This window comes from Varroa jacobsoni, unplaced genomic scaffold, assembly GCF_002532875.2.
Source record: "Varroa jacobsoni isolate VJ856 unplaced genomic scaffold, vjacob_1.0 scaffold_1376, whole genome shotgun sequence".
Taxonomy (NCBI): Eukaryota; Metazoa; Arthropoda; class Arachnida; order Mesostigmata; family Varroidae; genus Varroa; species Varroa jacobsoni.
This window is the reverse complement of record NW_019214278.1, coordinates 148,579-166,252: the sequence shown is the minus strand read 5'-3', so window position 1 is coordinate 166,252 and position 17,674 is coordinate 148,579. Positions and strand designations below refer to the sequence as shown.

Below are 17,674 nucleotides of genomic sequence, written 5' to 3'. Positions count from 1 at the left end.
ACGGGCTCTTTCTTTCAAAGGCCCGATATATTTTTCACGTTTTCGGAACTGGTCCCGCCAGCGGCCATCGGCACTGGGCTGACTTAGACGGCCCCTTTCTTTGTCTACGTCCGCCTACGCGAGTTCCTTTTCAGGGCGTAAAAGCAACAGTACATTGCGTCACTGCTATGCTGGGCTGATCAGCAGCAATACATGGTGACTATGTACGGACAATCGTAGCGCTTAAGAAGCTGGCCGGGTCCCGTATACCGTATTGTTCATTATCCAAGTTAACTAAGTGCTGGTTTTACAACTACAAACATATGATGGTAGTGGCTAGCTTTTCCAAGAGTGCGCAACTGTTAAAGGGTAGACACGTTAGGGCATTTTATATGCAAGTAAGGCGTTGATAGGGATCGAAATATAGGTTTATTTCTTGTTTGGTCCTGTGCTCTTGTTTAAGACCTTGTTAGGCTTCTGATCTAGGTTGTGGTTTATTTCATTATGACTTTAGAAAGGTTTTGTACAACTCGAGTTAATTTGACGTATAAGTAAAGCATTTGTATAGACGAAGCGAATGGAACGACTCCCTCCGCGCTTATCGTAGCTGAATGAAAAAGCTTGTGTCTGCCTTCTGCCAGGCGGCCTCCGTAATTTTACCTTTAGAACTTAAAAATACTGACCAATATTATCTTTTCGGTTGTTCTCGCACGAGCAGAAGATCCCAGTTCGAAGTAACGTAAAAAAGTGTATATAACTCGTATGCGGATTGATTAAAGCCTCTAATTCGTCTATTGCCCCAAATCTATTGCTAAACGTTGCAGTTATTACCGACTTCTAATTGGCGAGGGTGCGTTCCATAGCTTTCATTGAACATATGATAATTTAATTGTTTATGACACCATTGGCCTCTGTCGATCACTCCTAAGTGTTCCACCGTAGATCGTACGGTCCATACAAACGTTATTATAGTAACTTATCAGCGCAGGACCTTTAAATGTATGTTTGCAGCTGTACAGAAATGGTTAGCATGGGTAAATACGTTTGTCAATTTGATTCCAGGTAAATAAGTTGCTCAGAATGAGCGCGATACATCTTAAAAATTGCAACTTTTACCCTAACTTGTTAATATATATATATATATGGTCGATCTTGGGCCGATCATTTAGAAGATATTTATTTTCTAACTATTCATATATAAGCAGTAATAGTCGACTCTAAGAGCTACTGCAGTTAAAGGGGGATTCATATCAAACATCCACATGCGGTACTGCCAAACACAAAAGTCAAACGACTATCCCATATGTTGCGTAAAATATGTAGAAATTCTGTCGTGTTGGACCATTGGGAAGGATTAGCAACTGTACAATCAGCTACCTAATTACGAGCGTTACTATTTAGTGTTCGTCTATGAGACTTCAGATAGAAAATTTTACGTTCAATATATCGTTTCAATCTACGTCCCCATACCATTATCATATTTATTATTGTCACCTCATCAACAACCCGTTTATATGCAAGATATAAAAACTATAAGAAACACAGCTTACTTTTCTAATCATGGTATAACGATGGGGCTTTATTTGTCCTGATAGCAGAACGCCCATTCGGCATGTGCCTTTTCATATTTACAATAGCACTATTATATACATAAACACACCCGTAACTATCATCGCTCCGATCATCATACTGTCGTTGATTTAATTGCTCCAAACATGGCCATCGTAGACGAAAAGAGAACAACGAAGTGTCATATAAAACGATGATCGTTAACACGATACGTTTGTCTAATACACAGCCTTCAAAGCGAGTGCGGTCTCGTCTGGCGGTAACAAGCTGCGGTAACTTTTCAGTTTTGATTGGAGACAAAGTTTTTATAGCGTCCGTCTATTGACAAAGCGTAATAATAAGGCTTCCTCAATACCAGTTAATGCATCGTTTGCACTACTGACTACTGGTATATTGATATGAATAATTGGACCATTACAGAACGACCTTCGGAACGTCTTTGTGACACTTTCTCTATAATAAATATTTACAACAGTTAGATATTGTCGTGATTAGTTAAGCCTCTGTAGAATCTCTGTGTTTTCGTCTTGGTGGCCTCACAACGCCACTTGGACGGTGCCTTGCTGACGCTAGTCTGGGCGCTTCGGATGGCAGCTCTTGCTGAGAAAAGTTTACTCCGCTATTATGCATGCTATCGTTGCTTCGAAATGAATCTCCATTAATCGAGTCACAATGTACCCGAATTTCATCCATGTTCAAAAGCTCAAATGCGTTGTTCACTTGTCCCGTGAGGATTTTTCCTCGCCCAACTGAATCTTGGGTCTTGTCTGATTGCCCAATAACTGAAAGCCCATCGTCATCCGTCGCTGAACGTGCTGAGCGTAGCCGATTTCGTTCATTGTCAAGCTGTTCCTGCTTACGAGCAACCTCCGTTGCCGTCGGTTTTTTCGAATGCTTGTTTAGGATATAAGTCGAGTGATCCAGCTCATTTCGTGTATCCCTTGAATTATGCCGGCGAGCGCGTCTGTTCCGCGGGCGTTTATGCGGCATCGCATAGCGGAGATTGTCCCAAAACCAGCGTGATCCCCATTTGATATAAGTGTAATCTTTGATTATCTTCTGCAAATCTTTGTCCATCTTTTCCATCGGTGGCATTTCGCCCTTGAGCACAATAATAAGCCGATGCTCGGTGGCAGATGCCATCTCACTGAGGGCGGTGCTTAACTCGACGTTGAAATAAGTTGACTCGACAAACTTCTCTGATAGTACAAGGATGGTGCGACGTGAATTTTGCACGGAGTTGAGAATGTTGTACACAACAGGTAAGCTAGGTTCGAAATCACGTCCATGTACACACAGCTTAAACTCCTGCTCATTTGTTTCAGGGTCTTTACGTTCCAGTTCGGCTAGAATCGCGTCCATAACATCAACATCGTGTTCAGAATAGGACAAAAAAGCATCGTACATTTTATCCTTTCCATCGAGATCTTGTCCGTATATCACGACATACACGTCGTAGAAGTTAATGTAGAGAAAGATCTTAATTCGCTTCTGGTTGTTATAGTAGAAGACAATGAGCGCTATCAATATGACAGCGATGCCAATTGTCACGCCGACGTAAGTATTGATTTTTCTCTGCTGTTGTTGCAAATTTGCCGGGCAGAACTCCTGATCATATTTTATTAATCGCGTGTCATGGCTGTCGCCAGCAGGAAACGATTCGGAGCAGACAATGGCCTCCCTGTCAGGTATGTATTTGACATTAAACATGACGAATTCTGCCAGCGGCCGTACGGCGTCGCAATTACAGATCATCAAGTTACCAGACAACTCTAGATTGTATTGAATTAGCCGATCCTTGATGGCTCTTGAATCAATTTCTTTAATGAGATTGTTGCGAAATGACGCCGAGATAAGCGTAGATGGAGCCGACATGATGAAGCTGGTAATGTCGCTAATGTAGTTATTTGAAAAATTTACGTTTTTCAACTGGGTATAATTAGCAAGATAAGGAATCTCGGTGATATTGTTGTACTGAAAATCGAGGTCAGTTACATTAAGCGGTAGTCTTATGATAGATCTAAGTCCAGCCATTGTGCAGTTAACCCTAAGCCGCTCAAAACCGTCGTTCGATGGCTCTATGAAACACTTGCAGCGTTCTGAAGGGCAACCCTCCTTTTCGGCGACCAGACAGGTAAAGTCAGTCGCATTCATACCGGCCATATTCTTCCCTGTCGTGCACACTAAATTATTCTTTTCAAAATAACCCAAATCCTGCTCGTTATCCTTAGTCAAATAAGAGTGAAACTCTAGAAGATGACAATCGCAGATGAGACTCTTAGTATCAAGGAAATACCGCCGATTAGCGCCATTAGACAATTCTAAGTAGTCGGATGTCATACCTCCTTTTTTAAGGTCTTTCCTGTTGAGAACATTTACACGTTCGACGGGATTGCCGCTTAAATCAATATCAATTTTAGGCGAAAGGAATGGAATTACTGAAATGTTCCGTATATTGTTGAATGATAGGTTGAGTACCTCGAGCTTTCTTAGGGCCGTTAGATACAGAAACGGCATTACTGTCAGTGAATTATTCGAGAGATCTAAGTGGACGAGAGCCTTTAATGTCCCCGTGAGTAGTTGCGGAAGGTTCTTTAATTTGTTTCTGGCTAGTTTAAGTGTCTGAAGATTCAGCTGGTGTTCCAAAAGACGGTCAGGAAGACCTTCAAGAGAGTTTCCCGTCAAGTCGAGTTCTTTGAGCCGCCCGTTATGACTGAAGATACCACCGGGTAGAGTAATAAGGTCGTTCTCGAATAGATTAAGTTTTTCCAGCTCTTCAAGATTCTCAAACGTTCGGTTAGTCAATGATCTTAGATCATTGTTCGGCATGCTAAGTTCTACGAGATTTTGTGACTGACTAAATGCATCGTCGTCTAAAGTTTGGATTCTGTTATTGGAAAGGCGAAGGATTTTCATTTTCGGTACCCTGTGGAAAAGTCGCTTCGGCAGGGACCGTAGATTGCAACTTCTACAGGAGAACTCGTTAAGGCTTTCAGCAAGACCTTCAAGCGCTTCTTCAGAAATACCGTCTGTCAGAGTATTGAAGTCAACGCCTAGGTCGGTAAGAGAGCGGCACCCGAAAAACGCCTTAGACGGTATGGTTTTAAACCTGTTTTTTGCGAGATTCAGCTGTTTAAGCCCAGTCAGATGATTAAATGTATTTGGATGTATGGTCTTAATATCGCAGCTACTTAGCTGTAACCATTGAAGATTGTCCAAGTTGGCAAAAGTGGATTGGTTGAGTTCAGTCAAAGGATTCCCTACAAGTGAAAGTTCCTTTAGAGCTGATAGATTCCTGAACTCTTTCAGATCACTAATACCATTGTTACGCAAAATGAGCGACTCCAACTTTATGAAGGTTTCAAAAAATCCGGCCTCAAACTGCTTGAGCGGCCTTCCCATATCGTTGCTGTATGTTATTTGTAAGTTTTTTATGGATTCTGGCAGTCGTTCAAAAGGGGCCTTGTTCAATGTCGATGACAAAAGCTTCGGTCGTGTGATCTCGAACTGGACGAGTTCTCCAATGTTTCCTCCTGTGAAAATAAAACCGAACGTTCACATAAGACGGAGTTAGACATTTTTATATCTGTGTGGTGCGGAGACTGTATCTCTCATCTACTCATAGGAATATCTCAGCTGAGTTTAGAGTCCTAAGAAAGAATCCACTTTATCGACCGATTAAACATTAGAAACGCGTAAATAGAAACATACGTTTTAGGTCGAGATACTGCACATTAAATATATTAAGATCATAAGTTATTAAGATCCCTGTGATAGTTTAATGGATACCGTCTTTGTCTGCTAATCTTAGGAACACGGTGTGGTCTAAATCTGAACCCGGGCGTAGATACACTTTGTAGACGTAGGCATAGAGCATAGACAGAGAATGTAAAATTCAAAACATGGAGAGCTACTTTAGTATACCTCTGTTTTGAGTTATACGTCCGGTGTTACCGTTGGGCAGGCATTCCATCAGACGGTTGGCTAGTTCCTAGCCCGAAACAAAGCTTGTATTTATGACCTAATTTGAACCTAGACCATAAAGATTAATTCTACCTAGGGATATGTTAACTTGATAATACTATAAAACTTAAATCCTAATATAAACAACATATAAACTCAGCATATCGCCAGCTACATACTCAATATATCGGCGAAAGTTACATTCTGGGGCAGCGAACAGCTGTCAAAAGTAAAAATATTTACTTTGACAGCGAGATGACCGACAAATTCTCGTATCTCCATATTTGCTGTGCCACAGATCACCTAAGAAATGGATTTGTTGAAAAATTATTTCCGTACAGTTAGGTAGATTACTTATATCAAAAGCATATATGTTGAGATTAGTGAGTTTTAGAAGCAAGTAGTAGAATTGCCCACGAACAGCTAGGTAGATTCTTGTACTTCCATATTGTCTTTACATTTATGAACTGTATGTACATGCATAGTGCCGCATTTAACATACATAACTTCTGAAGACTAATTACCAGTAGCTTCCGGAGCTCGCCAGCTGTTGTCCCTGGGTAATAGCGAATACTGAAGGCGGGATTTAGTTTATTTGGTTCCAAAAGTTCAAAACTGTGAGCCGATGTAGGTTGAGCACGTTTACTTCGAACGCCATGCACATGTATTTTTACCTGAAACAGTATTCGTTAAAAACGTTTTCCCAGATAATTTCGCACCCTTCTATCTTCTGAAACGCTTTTAGGACCCATGCGAAAATACATGTCTTTGTTTTGTATGCTCAAAGTCATTTGCATAAGCTCCAAAAGATCTAAGCCTTCGAAAATGGAATTTTCGTCAAGATTATCCGTCACGTTATAATATTATCAAGTGGTCAAAGCACCTATTTATTACAATGAAAACGACACGAGTGCATTGTAAATTTCACCACTTCTGTTAATCGGCAAAAAATGTTATAACAAGAAAACCTTACCTAAAACCATTTTAAATACTTTTGTTTTCAAAGAAGGATTATCTATCTCAGTATGCATAGGGTGATAGCAATGAACGTCACCAATAAGCTAATTCTAGTTCTGTCTATTGTTGAGTTAACTGCTAGATTACTCCGACTCGTTCAGGCTGGTCACCTTATACCTACTTTTTTTGCTTGCTTCAATTACTCGGCAAAGAACTTCCCGGCTCTGATCATTTTTAGCGATGTAACTTACTAAATGTTCAGTCTGCGAGTTCTTCTCGTCCAATTTCGAGTGTGAAATTCTCTCCTCTCGTTTGGAATGACCCCGAGGGTCTACAACCATCGGCACTCGATCGTTTCGATCATCCCGACGCCCCATTGACGCCTGTTGTGGTAGAGGTGTTCCCTCCTTATCCTCTGCATCCAGGCCGTTATGGCTACCATCGTTCGTGTCCACGCTCAGATCCATGAAACCGTTCTCTTTATGATGCGGTGAAGTTCCGGCCATTACTGTACTTGTCGATTCTACTGTCGTCAATATGACCTGTTCTAAGGAGCTGCTTAGAGGCCGATACGTGGGCATGGCCGTAACTGGGCTGCTGCCACGATCCAACGACAAATCCATTTTGATTTCCTCGTAACAATTCGCTGTCCAACTTTCCACTCTAAACATTGCATAAGAAAACGCTGTGTTATCATTGCCAGTAGAGCTCGCAATAGAATTTGCGAGGAGAAATCGTGACTCGCTTTGGTACAGATTTCGTATCTATTATTAGACAAATTGTTGCCACGGCTTTTGACTTTGAATTGCTTTTGACTATTATGAGCAACATCTGCTCCCACCATAGTTTCGGTTATCCTGTATTTTAAAGCGCATAATTTCCTTTCGAAATGTCTTATCATGGTTCTCATTGGCGGCCGTTGATACTTAGGACAATTGTTAACTAAAACGGTGGTGAGGCAGGTACACCGACGGAGAAATTACAACGCATCAAGCTTCGGGTTCGGGCTAAAACTCAGATGCTTTTTTAAATTGCTTGAATTCCAGAAATCAGTTACGTCCGATCATTATATGTACTACTCAGAGTGTATTTCGAACAGGTCCAGACCCAATACACCATAAACAAACGACAGTACTGATACTGAAGAATTCTAATCCACAGTCACTCTTTTCTCTCAGTAGTTGAAGTTTGGCTCCAAACAATCGCAGCATGCCCCAAAAGGGAATACTGTTGAAATTATTTCAATATAGTGGGGTTTACTAAAGGTAGGCCATTATTATTTTTACGCAAGTTTTAGAGTTCTACTGGAAGGTCTGACCAGACCGGAATTTTTATTAGAAGGCTTCATGCTCTAAACTTATAGTACGTCTCGTATAGTGTAATTGACAGTTAATCAAATTTTATTTTAGTAACAATTGCCTCGGTTACCATTTACAATTTTCGAAATGTTCGTAATAAGCATTAAATAAGTTTAAAGAATAATTTTACCTTTAAATCTGGAAATATTGGAAATATCTAAAGAAAATAAAAATATTCTAAACAATTTATCCAATAGATATGTAACTCAATTAGAGTGATCTTTTATGAAGTTTTCAAAACAGATACAATATCGAAAAATATACAGCACCTCTGTGAAAAACGTGATAAATCGTAAAGTACTAAAACAAAATGTCTTTTGTCAAGCAAAAAAGCTCTGCGTCAAAATACGCACTCTTCTATGCATTCACAGTCGTATCCGAGCAATGTAATAGGAGGACAAGACACGGCGCCCGCCGAAGCCAGAACAGCGAGCAGTAGCGCTGAATAGGCCAGACAGTGGCACCCCATCGGTTGGCAGTCGCACCCCCTGTCAACGAGGCAACGGCGTTCTAGTGGACACGTTCTGAAAAGTTAAACAGAGATATAAAAACCGGAGTTATATTAAGATCAACAGATTCCGAATAGAAATACGGAAGATCTTTTCGCTTAGTCGACCCGCACAGCTATAGCAAGAAACTTGAACCCATATCTGCGTTGAATCCCAGCCGACGTTCGACCCACATTGAAGCTTGGGTAAAAGTTCGAATAATTTTCTGCATTGCAATCTATGTACATATAGGCCTTATTAACTCCAACCTTCGTCTATTTGTGTTGGTCATAATTACTCATGTGCTCATGTGTACGAGACTTCACATCAGCAAATGAAAACGTTAAACATTTCGATGATAGGGTGTACAGCAATAGCTTTTTATTAAGCAAAGTTCAAGTCGATGCTATTTCAATGTTTTTAAAAAACCTGAAATATACTACTGAAGCGTAGACTACGTATCTGGAACTTGAACGTAAACGTGCCGAAGGTGTGGCTATATACGTATTATTTTATTGTGCTCTATTGTATCAATCAACAGCATGACGAGGCCCACTCAACCGAGAAAAATGCTATTGAGGTACATAATATGTTGTTTTTTGTAGGGTGTGAACGTCCATCTTGTCTGATTGAAGCTAAAACAACACCAAGATGAGGGAAAGTCTACGTAAGACGAAAAAAATGTCGTATTAATTCACTCTGAACTTGATTCATTCTCGGTATTTCGCCATGTTATTGCTATCAACAATGTTACTCCTATTGTTTCTCGGCTAAATCAGCTCGTCTTAGATAGAAGACTGCTTGTAAGCAGGGTTTTAGTGGATGCCAATCGTGAATGAAAATGTTGACACATTTGCTACAAAGTGAATGGTCAATTCTGTACGATTTGTGATTCTAAGTAATGCGTTTCGAGTCGCTGAAGATTTCGGCCAGACCGTAGCGTTATCGCGAAAATGTGCTGATAGCAAAGTCTTCTTAGAAAACTTTGTTTACTATTAGTAAAATTATCCTGTGGTACCCCAAAGCGACAGAGACGAAAAACTATTCAACGTAAAAAAAGTACGTTTGGAATAACCAAACCGCAGAACAGGCAAATTGCGGAACAAACGGAACTGTTTATTCCTAATTGAGCATAGATTCCAGAGGAAAATACGTGCCGCTTCTATATGAAAACGAAAAAAGACATGATTACGCGAGTACATTTTACATTTCAAGGCCTCTTTCATTTTCTCTTTGTTTACGTATACGTGCTTACGTCTGGCTCTCCTAGCATTTTTTTTTTGCTAGTTTAGCGTTCATATTAGAGGTTATTTACAAAAGTGTTGGTTAAAAGCAAGCGTACTTGATAACTTGCGTAAGGCTGTGTAGTTATTATAGTCACGACTTTCGTTTTCTCAATCGAGATTGGATGACTCAGATAAGGTCATAACACAGACAGCGGAAAATTAATTAAAAAAGTTAAAAAAATCCCTCACTGGAATGTACAGGGCGCTCTTATAAGCGATCATTAAGCCTGGACATACCGCTGATTACTCATTAGCACGATAAGAGCTATAAAATGTATACCCATATATTTAATGTACTGAGAATCTAATTCTCTTTGATACGGCGCAGCAATTATTATATCTATATTAATTCAAAGTATATCAACTTTAGAAACAGAAACATAACTGAACATGTCAACGATATATCGATAGGCGCATCTATCTCTACTTTATATCAAAACACTTATAACGATCGTAACGCTTCGAAACCTCACAAAAACTACTGCTTAATATCTATTGTATAATAACTATTTTTTGCTCACGTAGAAAGGTTAATAACCAAGTATATGTACATTTTTCCGTATTAGTGGAAGTTGTCTATGAAAGTTTCCCAAAAGTTCTAATTTGCATTTTTGTTGGACAAGTTTTACGAGTCAGCCGGATATATACTACAATAAAAAGCACATAGTCTGCCAAAAGGTTCTTCCTTCACAACGTTATAACAACTTTCCACAAAGCTTAGTATGAACTTATATTTAAGAACTTCGTTAGTATAATTCAAACGATTCCTGTAGCGCTTATTGTTTATCTGTCAACATTATAGCCTGATAACAACAAACAGTTCGCATGCGCGTGAATTTAGCGAATTTTTCTCATTCTTATACAATTGTCACACCAGATACCCATTGTCTTTCATTGTTGTATGCTATTGTAATACCGCCACAATATTCAACAAAAAGGGAAAAGAAGCGTTAAAAACATGGTGGCAGGGAAAAACAGGATCTCTCATTTATAATTGTTCTTTTTACTAGACAATCCCAGCGGTGTAATGTCCTGCTCAAGGGTTTCGTGTACGGAAGTTTTTTTATCCACAGTGAGAGGTAAGCAGAACGTAATTCCGCCGAGGTACTGACTGCAACATATTCCTGCACAGCTGACAAGTTACGCACAGAGTATTATCGTCCGACTTTTTTATTGGCTATCCTGATTGTCTTCTCGTTTATAAATCAGTATAATACATCTTAACATTACAATAGGTACTGATCCTTGGATAACTATATACATTTATTAATATTTTTATATAGTACGTAGAGACGTACGTACGTAGATTTTTATATAGGTACGTAGAGAATAAATTAAAACGTATCTATTAATGGGTGACACAGAAAAACGAGAGCAAATCAAACTGAGACCAGTTGTCAGCTTCATACTGGACAATTTTGTGATTGTTAATTACAAAGCATAAGCGTATTACGGTTATAAGGTATGATCGCATAAAATACTATCTATATCTTTAGGTACCTTTCAATTCTACTACTACTTTTTCGTAGAGTAGAATTGAAAAGAACTTCGTTGATCGTCTATAAAAGCAGCCACCTTGCCCCTTCCGCCAACTACCCTCCACCCCGCGTTTGCACATTCATCGATAGCTTTTGCGGCATTGAACGATTCAGCCCGTGACTTCTCAAGATCTTTCACCAAGGAATTAAACATGCTAAGTAACGTGCAAAGATAGGCGATGTTTAGGTTTGTATCATATTCCCGTCGCCTAGCTAAAAAGCATTGAGGAAAAGTGTCTCACCAGTTTGGCCAGTCCTCAGTTCGATCACGTTGAGACTAATAACAGCTGACAGTGCATAACTTACCCGTGTTTGAGGTCATGAATAATTTAAACACGGTGCTTTAGAAACATTTTCATGCCATACGACATAAATCAATTAAGTTTCAAATGAATTTAGTGACCTAAACAATACTGGCACAAGTACATATCCTGCTCATTCTCATAATGAGTTATATAAAACATTATGTTATAATTCCTACTATCATTCATATATTTGTCCATCCTCTGACTGGCGCATGATTTAGAACGGTGAGAAAAACAGCGGACATACTCTACAACTTTGTTTCTATATCTTTTTTACAAACGTTCCTGTTTCTCTTCCCCTTCTTCTACTATTTTTGCGGCTTCAAATGAAGGAATGGTTCGCGAAATGCGACGATAGCCATCAACATTGACGTTTGTCGCCTGCTGTCAAACGGCGATCCAGTATTGATTCTAATACGACAACACGGACAAGAGCTGAACATTGTTGGCTGTCTTTCTCTATTCCCCATCTTACATTTAGTACACATAACGTTTGTATTGTATATAAAAGAAGTACGTCTTTTTTTTTTTCGCTACCCCTTAAATGGTTACCTTAATGAACACTCTGTATCGTCCACTAATAACTACATCAACAGTAGCAATAATACATTATTGTTATTGTTATTACTATTACGCCTGACTTTTTTAGTTACGCGTGGTACATCCAAAAACGTCGACAACAAAAATATCATGCCTGCTTTGCTTGACATGTCTTTCTTTTCCATGCTGCAGTGACTACATGTCCTGTCATTGTCTTCTACACAGTTTTTCGCTCAGCGTGTCAGCCCGATAGCTCACTGGCTGTTCAACTAATACCGGTCGCAGTTCCTGCATTAAACGGAAGTAAGTTGTTACCGCAGTGTGCCTATATGTTTGTAAGTAGGTTTCTTTCTTTATCACGTATAATGACAAACTGGGCTATTTTTGCATTACAATTGCAAAGGTATGCTCACAATTTTTTAGAAAAATAGATGATTTCCTTTTGTTTTTCTATTTTTGGAAATGCCCTAATTGAATTAATGAAGACGTCGATATGGGGTCAGCATAATTCTACAGGTGATTCATTCACGTTGTCCGTAAATCAGCTACAATTGCTGATTTACATTTCGCCAATCCCCTCATTCTATGCCGAAATACAGCGATGTCTTCACATCTACCCTATCTCCTGCCAAAAATTCATTCTCGTTCTCCGTCTTCCAATGGTGGCGAAGACATAAATTGTTCTTTGCCCGCATTGTAGTTCAGTGGGAAATAAACTGATTCATTTACAATGAATACGTTGGGAAATCTTCACCTGAATCTAAATAAGTTGGTCACCTTTCGTTTGATGCCGTCGTTGAACTGTGCGTTATCATCAATCAAAACACGATAATTTCAGTCTATTGCGTTGCGTCGGAAAAGCCCAAATCATTACTATAGAAAACTATTTCAGCTATCAAAAGAGCCAGAAATGAACTTTCACGCCGACTCTAGTAACTAGCTCGAACGGGAACAACAAATCGATCTAAACATCTAAACGGGTCATACTGTACGTAAGTAGGTACTTGTTAGGACTGATCGGCGGACCGAGTTAACTTAATCATAGTATAGTTTATTTATGCTTCGCTTGGCGTGTAAAACTGGGCATGTGGATATGAAATGCCTGTCTTGGTATACCGTGTTGGGCGCAGCCCTTTTGTACCCATCAAAGGAACTTCCATTATTAAATTTGCGAATATAATCGTTTTTGTAATGCACGATGTTGTCGGTGTATAGTTGTAGGCTGCGATGATCTCGTGATTCCAGCAGGAAGTAGCTGTGGTTACGGATGGAAGAACGAATGAACTGGTCGTATTGCTACATTGTAAGAGGAGAGTCCTGTTCGTCTTCACATCTCCGTATGCTATTTTCTATTGAAATAACCATCTAGGAACAAGCTACAAAGCACGGAACAACAGCCCTTCTTTAAAGAACAATATTTCTACGATACAAATAAACCCAGATTCCCTTCGGTTCGGTTAAATATTAGTTTGGACCTATGACACGCGACTATATGTTCAAATGGAGATTAGGAGTCATTACATAATAGGCATAATATCAATTTTAGCATTTCTTTTTTTAAATCGTGGGACGTAAGTGTTCTGCCAGTATGGATAGCTAGCTATGGTAGTATCACGTAGTCCCGCAAGAGTTCGCATAAATACATAGAATAGGCGAAAAAAAGGGAACAGTCTCACAGTTAGCGACTACTAAAAAAGCCTATGTCTTGAGGTCGTGGGGCCGACCTGTCTAACTGCCATCGGAGGATACTATGTACAATTATATAATGGATGTACTGACAACTGTTGTAAGATTGGCCATCGCGCAGTATCGACTACTGGCATCTATAGCCGCGTATACAGTGCGGCCAACAGCATTTTACTCAGAAACCTAAACGTCTGGAGATCGCTGGCCAATAGCGAACAGGAACGTTAACTTTGCTAGCCAGCCAATGTCATCGTGGTCGCTAGGTTTTATTACCGACACAGTTCTCTATTCCCCCTTTCTCGCTGCTAGCGGCAGCGTGTAGCTGCGAAAACGATCAGGCCCTCGCGCTTGGCAACAATGGCGACATTACCGCAATGCTGCCAAATGCCACTATTACGTCAAGCGTTTTACTCCCTCTTCTCGTAATCAAGAAGAAGACGACAATTGCGACCTTTGGCGCGCGAGCTCACTGCAGCGGACCGTAACCCAAGGATCTGTCAATTATTGGCAAGCTTTTAACAGATATGAGCCGATGGTGGTCTCGCTGGGACATATGGAGGGGCGACACAACGTCACAGAACGAGAGATGAAAAGCGACAATCATATTGGCAGCGGACTCAGGAACGCCGGAGAGTGACTGACGGCAACAACGCGTCGCGGAAGGACAAATAGCTATGTAGAAGTACATACATAACTGCTACTACAGATGCAGAACGGCTGACGGGCCAGCAACAGTAGCGGGCAAAGAAACACACTGTAAGAACAAACGGTCTGGCCTGAACCTTCGGTAGCTGGCCTTGTACTAGTATTATTACTAATTGTTATTTTTATTATTCGAAGTTAATTCGATGATAATAGTCATTGTGTGGCGTTGCCGTCGCCGCCTAGCCTAGGTTAACACGGCGATAGGTATCAGTTCATTGGCGTCCTGACGTCGTTATTATGAACGTCTACTAATTTTTGATTCGTGATTTCGACCAGACGAATAGATGACGCTGGCAAGATGTAAAATGGATAAAAGATTAGTAGATAGCGCACAGGGCTAAATTATTTACTGTTTGACTGCTATTACCAGAGTTATTACTCCATTTGACCCTATTACATATGTGTAGAGCATGTTACGGATGTATCTATAATTGTACGATGTATATTACTACTGGAAATAAAGCTTCTGCTGTAGTTATGAATATTATTATCGTTGATGGAGCCGCTTTGGTAATTTCGGTGTCGTTACGCAGTGCTAGTAATAGACACGCTCGACAGGCCGCGTCCGCCAAATTGGATAGAGAAAGATAGCTCCTTACTGACTGCCGCTGTCAGTTTTCGCTGTTAATGAATGGCTTCATTCTACACACTCTTGGGTTACGCTTGAAGGATTAAGAGCACCGACAAAAGAGTACCTGTAATGTCACAGATAGATTGATATAATCATCTTGGATGTTGTTATTCGTTCTAGTCCGATCTGTTGTATTGCATCTTCATCCGGGATATATCGGATAGTAGTAAAAGCTGCCTCATCCGATTCGATGCTAGTGTACATGTTTTCATGCCAACATACAAATTAAACGTAATTCAATAATCTACTTGAATGAATCTGCACATCTCATATATTTATTGCTCCTATTTCCAGTCGCGTCATATGGGCCTGAAGTGGTATCAACGGCCATCACTGAGGATGGTAACGATGAATCAATATGGCAGGGTCAACGTTCTCACAACCTCGTGTCGTCTACCTGTTCTTCCAACCTGATTTGTTCGGTGTGCTCCAGCCTCATACAATTTTAACCGCTCTCCGTAGACTTGTCAAATAGACGTTAAGACTCGAAATAAGAAAGGGATATCTACGAGCGAACTATAAAAAGCCCAGCTGCGGGCAATTTTTACACAACGTCCTTTTCAACATGTGGATGGTCCAACACGTGTAGTTGCTGGAGCTGTGCAAGCCCGATACATTAACCTATTAGCTTCAATAAGCGCGGTGGTAACGTTCGAGGTGCGCTAGTCGAAGTTGTTGAAATTCAGCTCTACATAACCTATCTGACCGAATAGTATGTATTAGGTATAACAAATGGAAGTCTAATACTTATTATTATTATTATTAGTAACCTTTTTAAAAAATTAACGGGCCATTATAAACATTTGTATATCCCATCCATCCCCTTGAGACGTACATTATTCTTATGCATGTAACGTTCGATAGTAATTAGCACCTAAGTAACATAAGAATCGTTCACGTTAAATCGAACAGGGCTCATGGATTGTTACTGCCGAACAATTTCCGTAACGTAGAGATCCTATTCCGATTGTATCAAGAACCTTTTTCATGTCTGTATTGAAACATAGTAGTTACGGATTTTCAAATGAGCGTTGCTAAAAGTCGTTGGTGCGTAGGAATCTTTTCGTCTGCCAAGGCTCAATGCGCTGATGGAATTTTCCTTTACCCTTTTTTGTCAGCATAGCTCCACTGCATACGCGACATTTTACCGATGGACATAAGTAACGCTAATTTGCTTTTTCTAAAAATGACGCAGGACGATGAAAATAACATAAACGGAACAGGAAAAAAAAATCGACGAAGTGGACATTGAAGGGACAATGTTAGCGGATTAGACCTTGGTATTAACGCGAAGAAACTATATTTCGTGCATATATCCTCGACCATCATCCTGGACGTATCGAGCTCAGTGCGCAATTTCTAGCTAGAATCGGGTTTACAAATTATCTTAGCCATCTTAATGATGCCATTATCATCATTATTACGGTAATTGCATTTGAAGGCTCTCACGCATAACGACAGACATAACTCACGTTATGTATACACTAATATCTATGTAGAGCAAAGAGCTAGGCATGATGAACACTGAAAGTGACAACCGAGGAATTAATCTTCCGAAGATCCCTTCACGCAAACAATTATACATCGCTAGTAGGAAAAAAGTTACCGATTACGATACTACCTAATTAAATCAGAAGTGATCTGGTGTAATTAAGTGACAAACCACACTGGGCTATAGATCACAAGAAATAGTTTGCCTAATAAATACACCATACAATAAATAAGTGTTTTACGGTATGTGCGTGGGTGCAGTCCTTGAGCTTTAATGAAGCATTGATATATCAAAGCCCAGAATTAGCTTATTTGCAACAGGACAACAGAGGCAAAGTGAAAAACATGTTTGTATTTATATGCCCGCGAAATTTGTAGGTATGGGCATACGTTTGTAAGCACACACGGCCCAAAGTTGGGGCTCGCGTATAGGGAAATTAAGTGCTGGATGTCAGTTGGCTTTGCCTGACCGAAACGAAATATTCCTTCAGATCCGAACTACTATATACATCCTGGTAATTTAGTAACATGAAAGCGACGTAGCTTTCTAGCAGATCTTTGTATCTTAAGTTTAACTTAGTCAATATCCTGAAATATCCTGTTTCTATGTGACTGCTTTTCCAATGAATCAACATTGTGCAACCTTCACAAGTCCATGCATTGAGCAAAGTCTTTATACGTGTTTAGCACTGATCGCCTATTCACTGCAGTGACCGGGTGTAGACACCATGACCAGTGCGTCCTCACTTAAACAGCGGGCCGTACCCGTAGAAAGGGGTGAAGTTTGAGCAAGTTATATTGTCGAACTTCAGAACTTCGTCAGCAATGAACCTCGTCCCACTTTTATTCAGCCATCTTTCCGACAGTAGTCATTCTGTCGACGAATGTTATCAGCGTATAGAAAACAAAATCGATCATTTCAACGACAGATCCTCAACAACATACCAGTACCGGTGACGACTGCTAGGATGTGCTTGTAAGCTATGGATCTAACAGTTGCCAATTAGCGGTAGTGGAGTGACGAAGGCCATTATAGCTATGAAAGCACTTCATAATGAAGTTGGTATACCAACAACATCATCATCATAAAAATGTAGACTTTATGAAAATATGAAGGCAAATTTTTGAAGAAAAATGTCATTTTATATGCAAACTAACCACATCAGTATAACCGTCAC

The 17,674-nt window shown here is 40.0% G+C and overlaps 1 protein-coding gene and 1 long non-coding RNA gene across 3 annotated transcripts in view; one reads left to right on the top strand and one right to left on the bottom strand.

Moving 5' to 3' along the window:
* Nucleotides 1-1,529: 1,529 nt before the first annotated feature.
* The window catches only part of LOC111269302 (uncharacterized), a 31,350-nt gene continuing 15,205 nt past the window's right edge, over nucleotides 1,530-17,674 (bottom strand). For both annotated transcript variants that reach the window (XM_022848771.2, XM_086972051.1), the window contains exons 2-6: nucleotides 8,180-8,350; nucleotides 6,720-7,131; nucleotides 6,036-6,185; nucleotides 5,691-5,814; nucleotides 1,530-5,081 (exon numbers count right to left, since the gene is read on the bottom strand). In XM_022848771.2, coding sequence (XP_022704506.1) covers nucleotides 2,044-5,081; nucleotides 5,691-5,814; nucleotides 6,036-6,185; nucleotides 6,720-7,131; nucleotides 8,180-8,295 — 3,840 coding nt within the window. In that variant the 5' untranslated portion in view covers nucleotides 8,296-8,350 and the 3' untranslated portion in view covers nucleotides 1,530-2,043. The remainder of the gene's footprint in view (nucleotides 5,082-5,690; nucleotides 5,815-6,035; nucleotides 6,186-6,719; nucleotides 7,132-8,179; nucleotides 8,351-17,674) is intronic.
* LOC147752266 (uncharacterized) lies at nucleotides 11,767-16,867 on the top strand. Its single transcript, XR_015314544.1, has 3 exons — nucleotides 11,767-12,286; nucleotides 15,300-15,717; nucleotides 16,201-16,867. It is a non-coding gene; the product is annotated as an uncharacterized LOC147752266 (long non-coding RNA).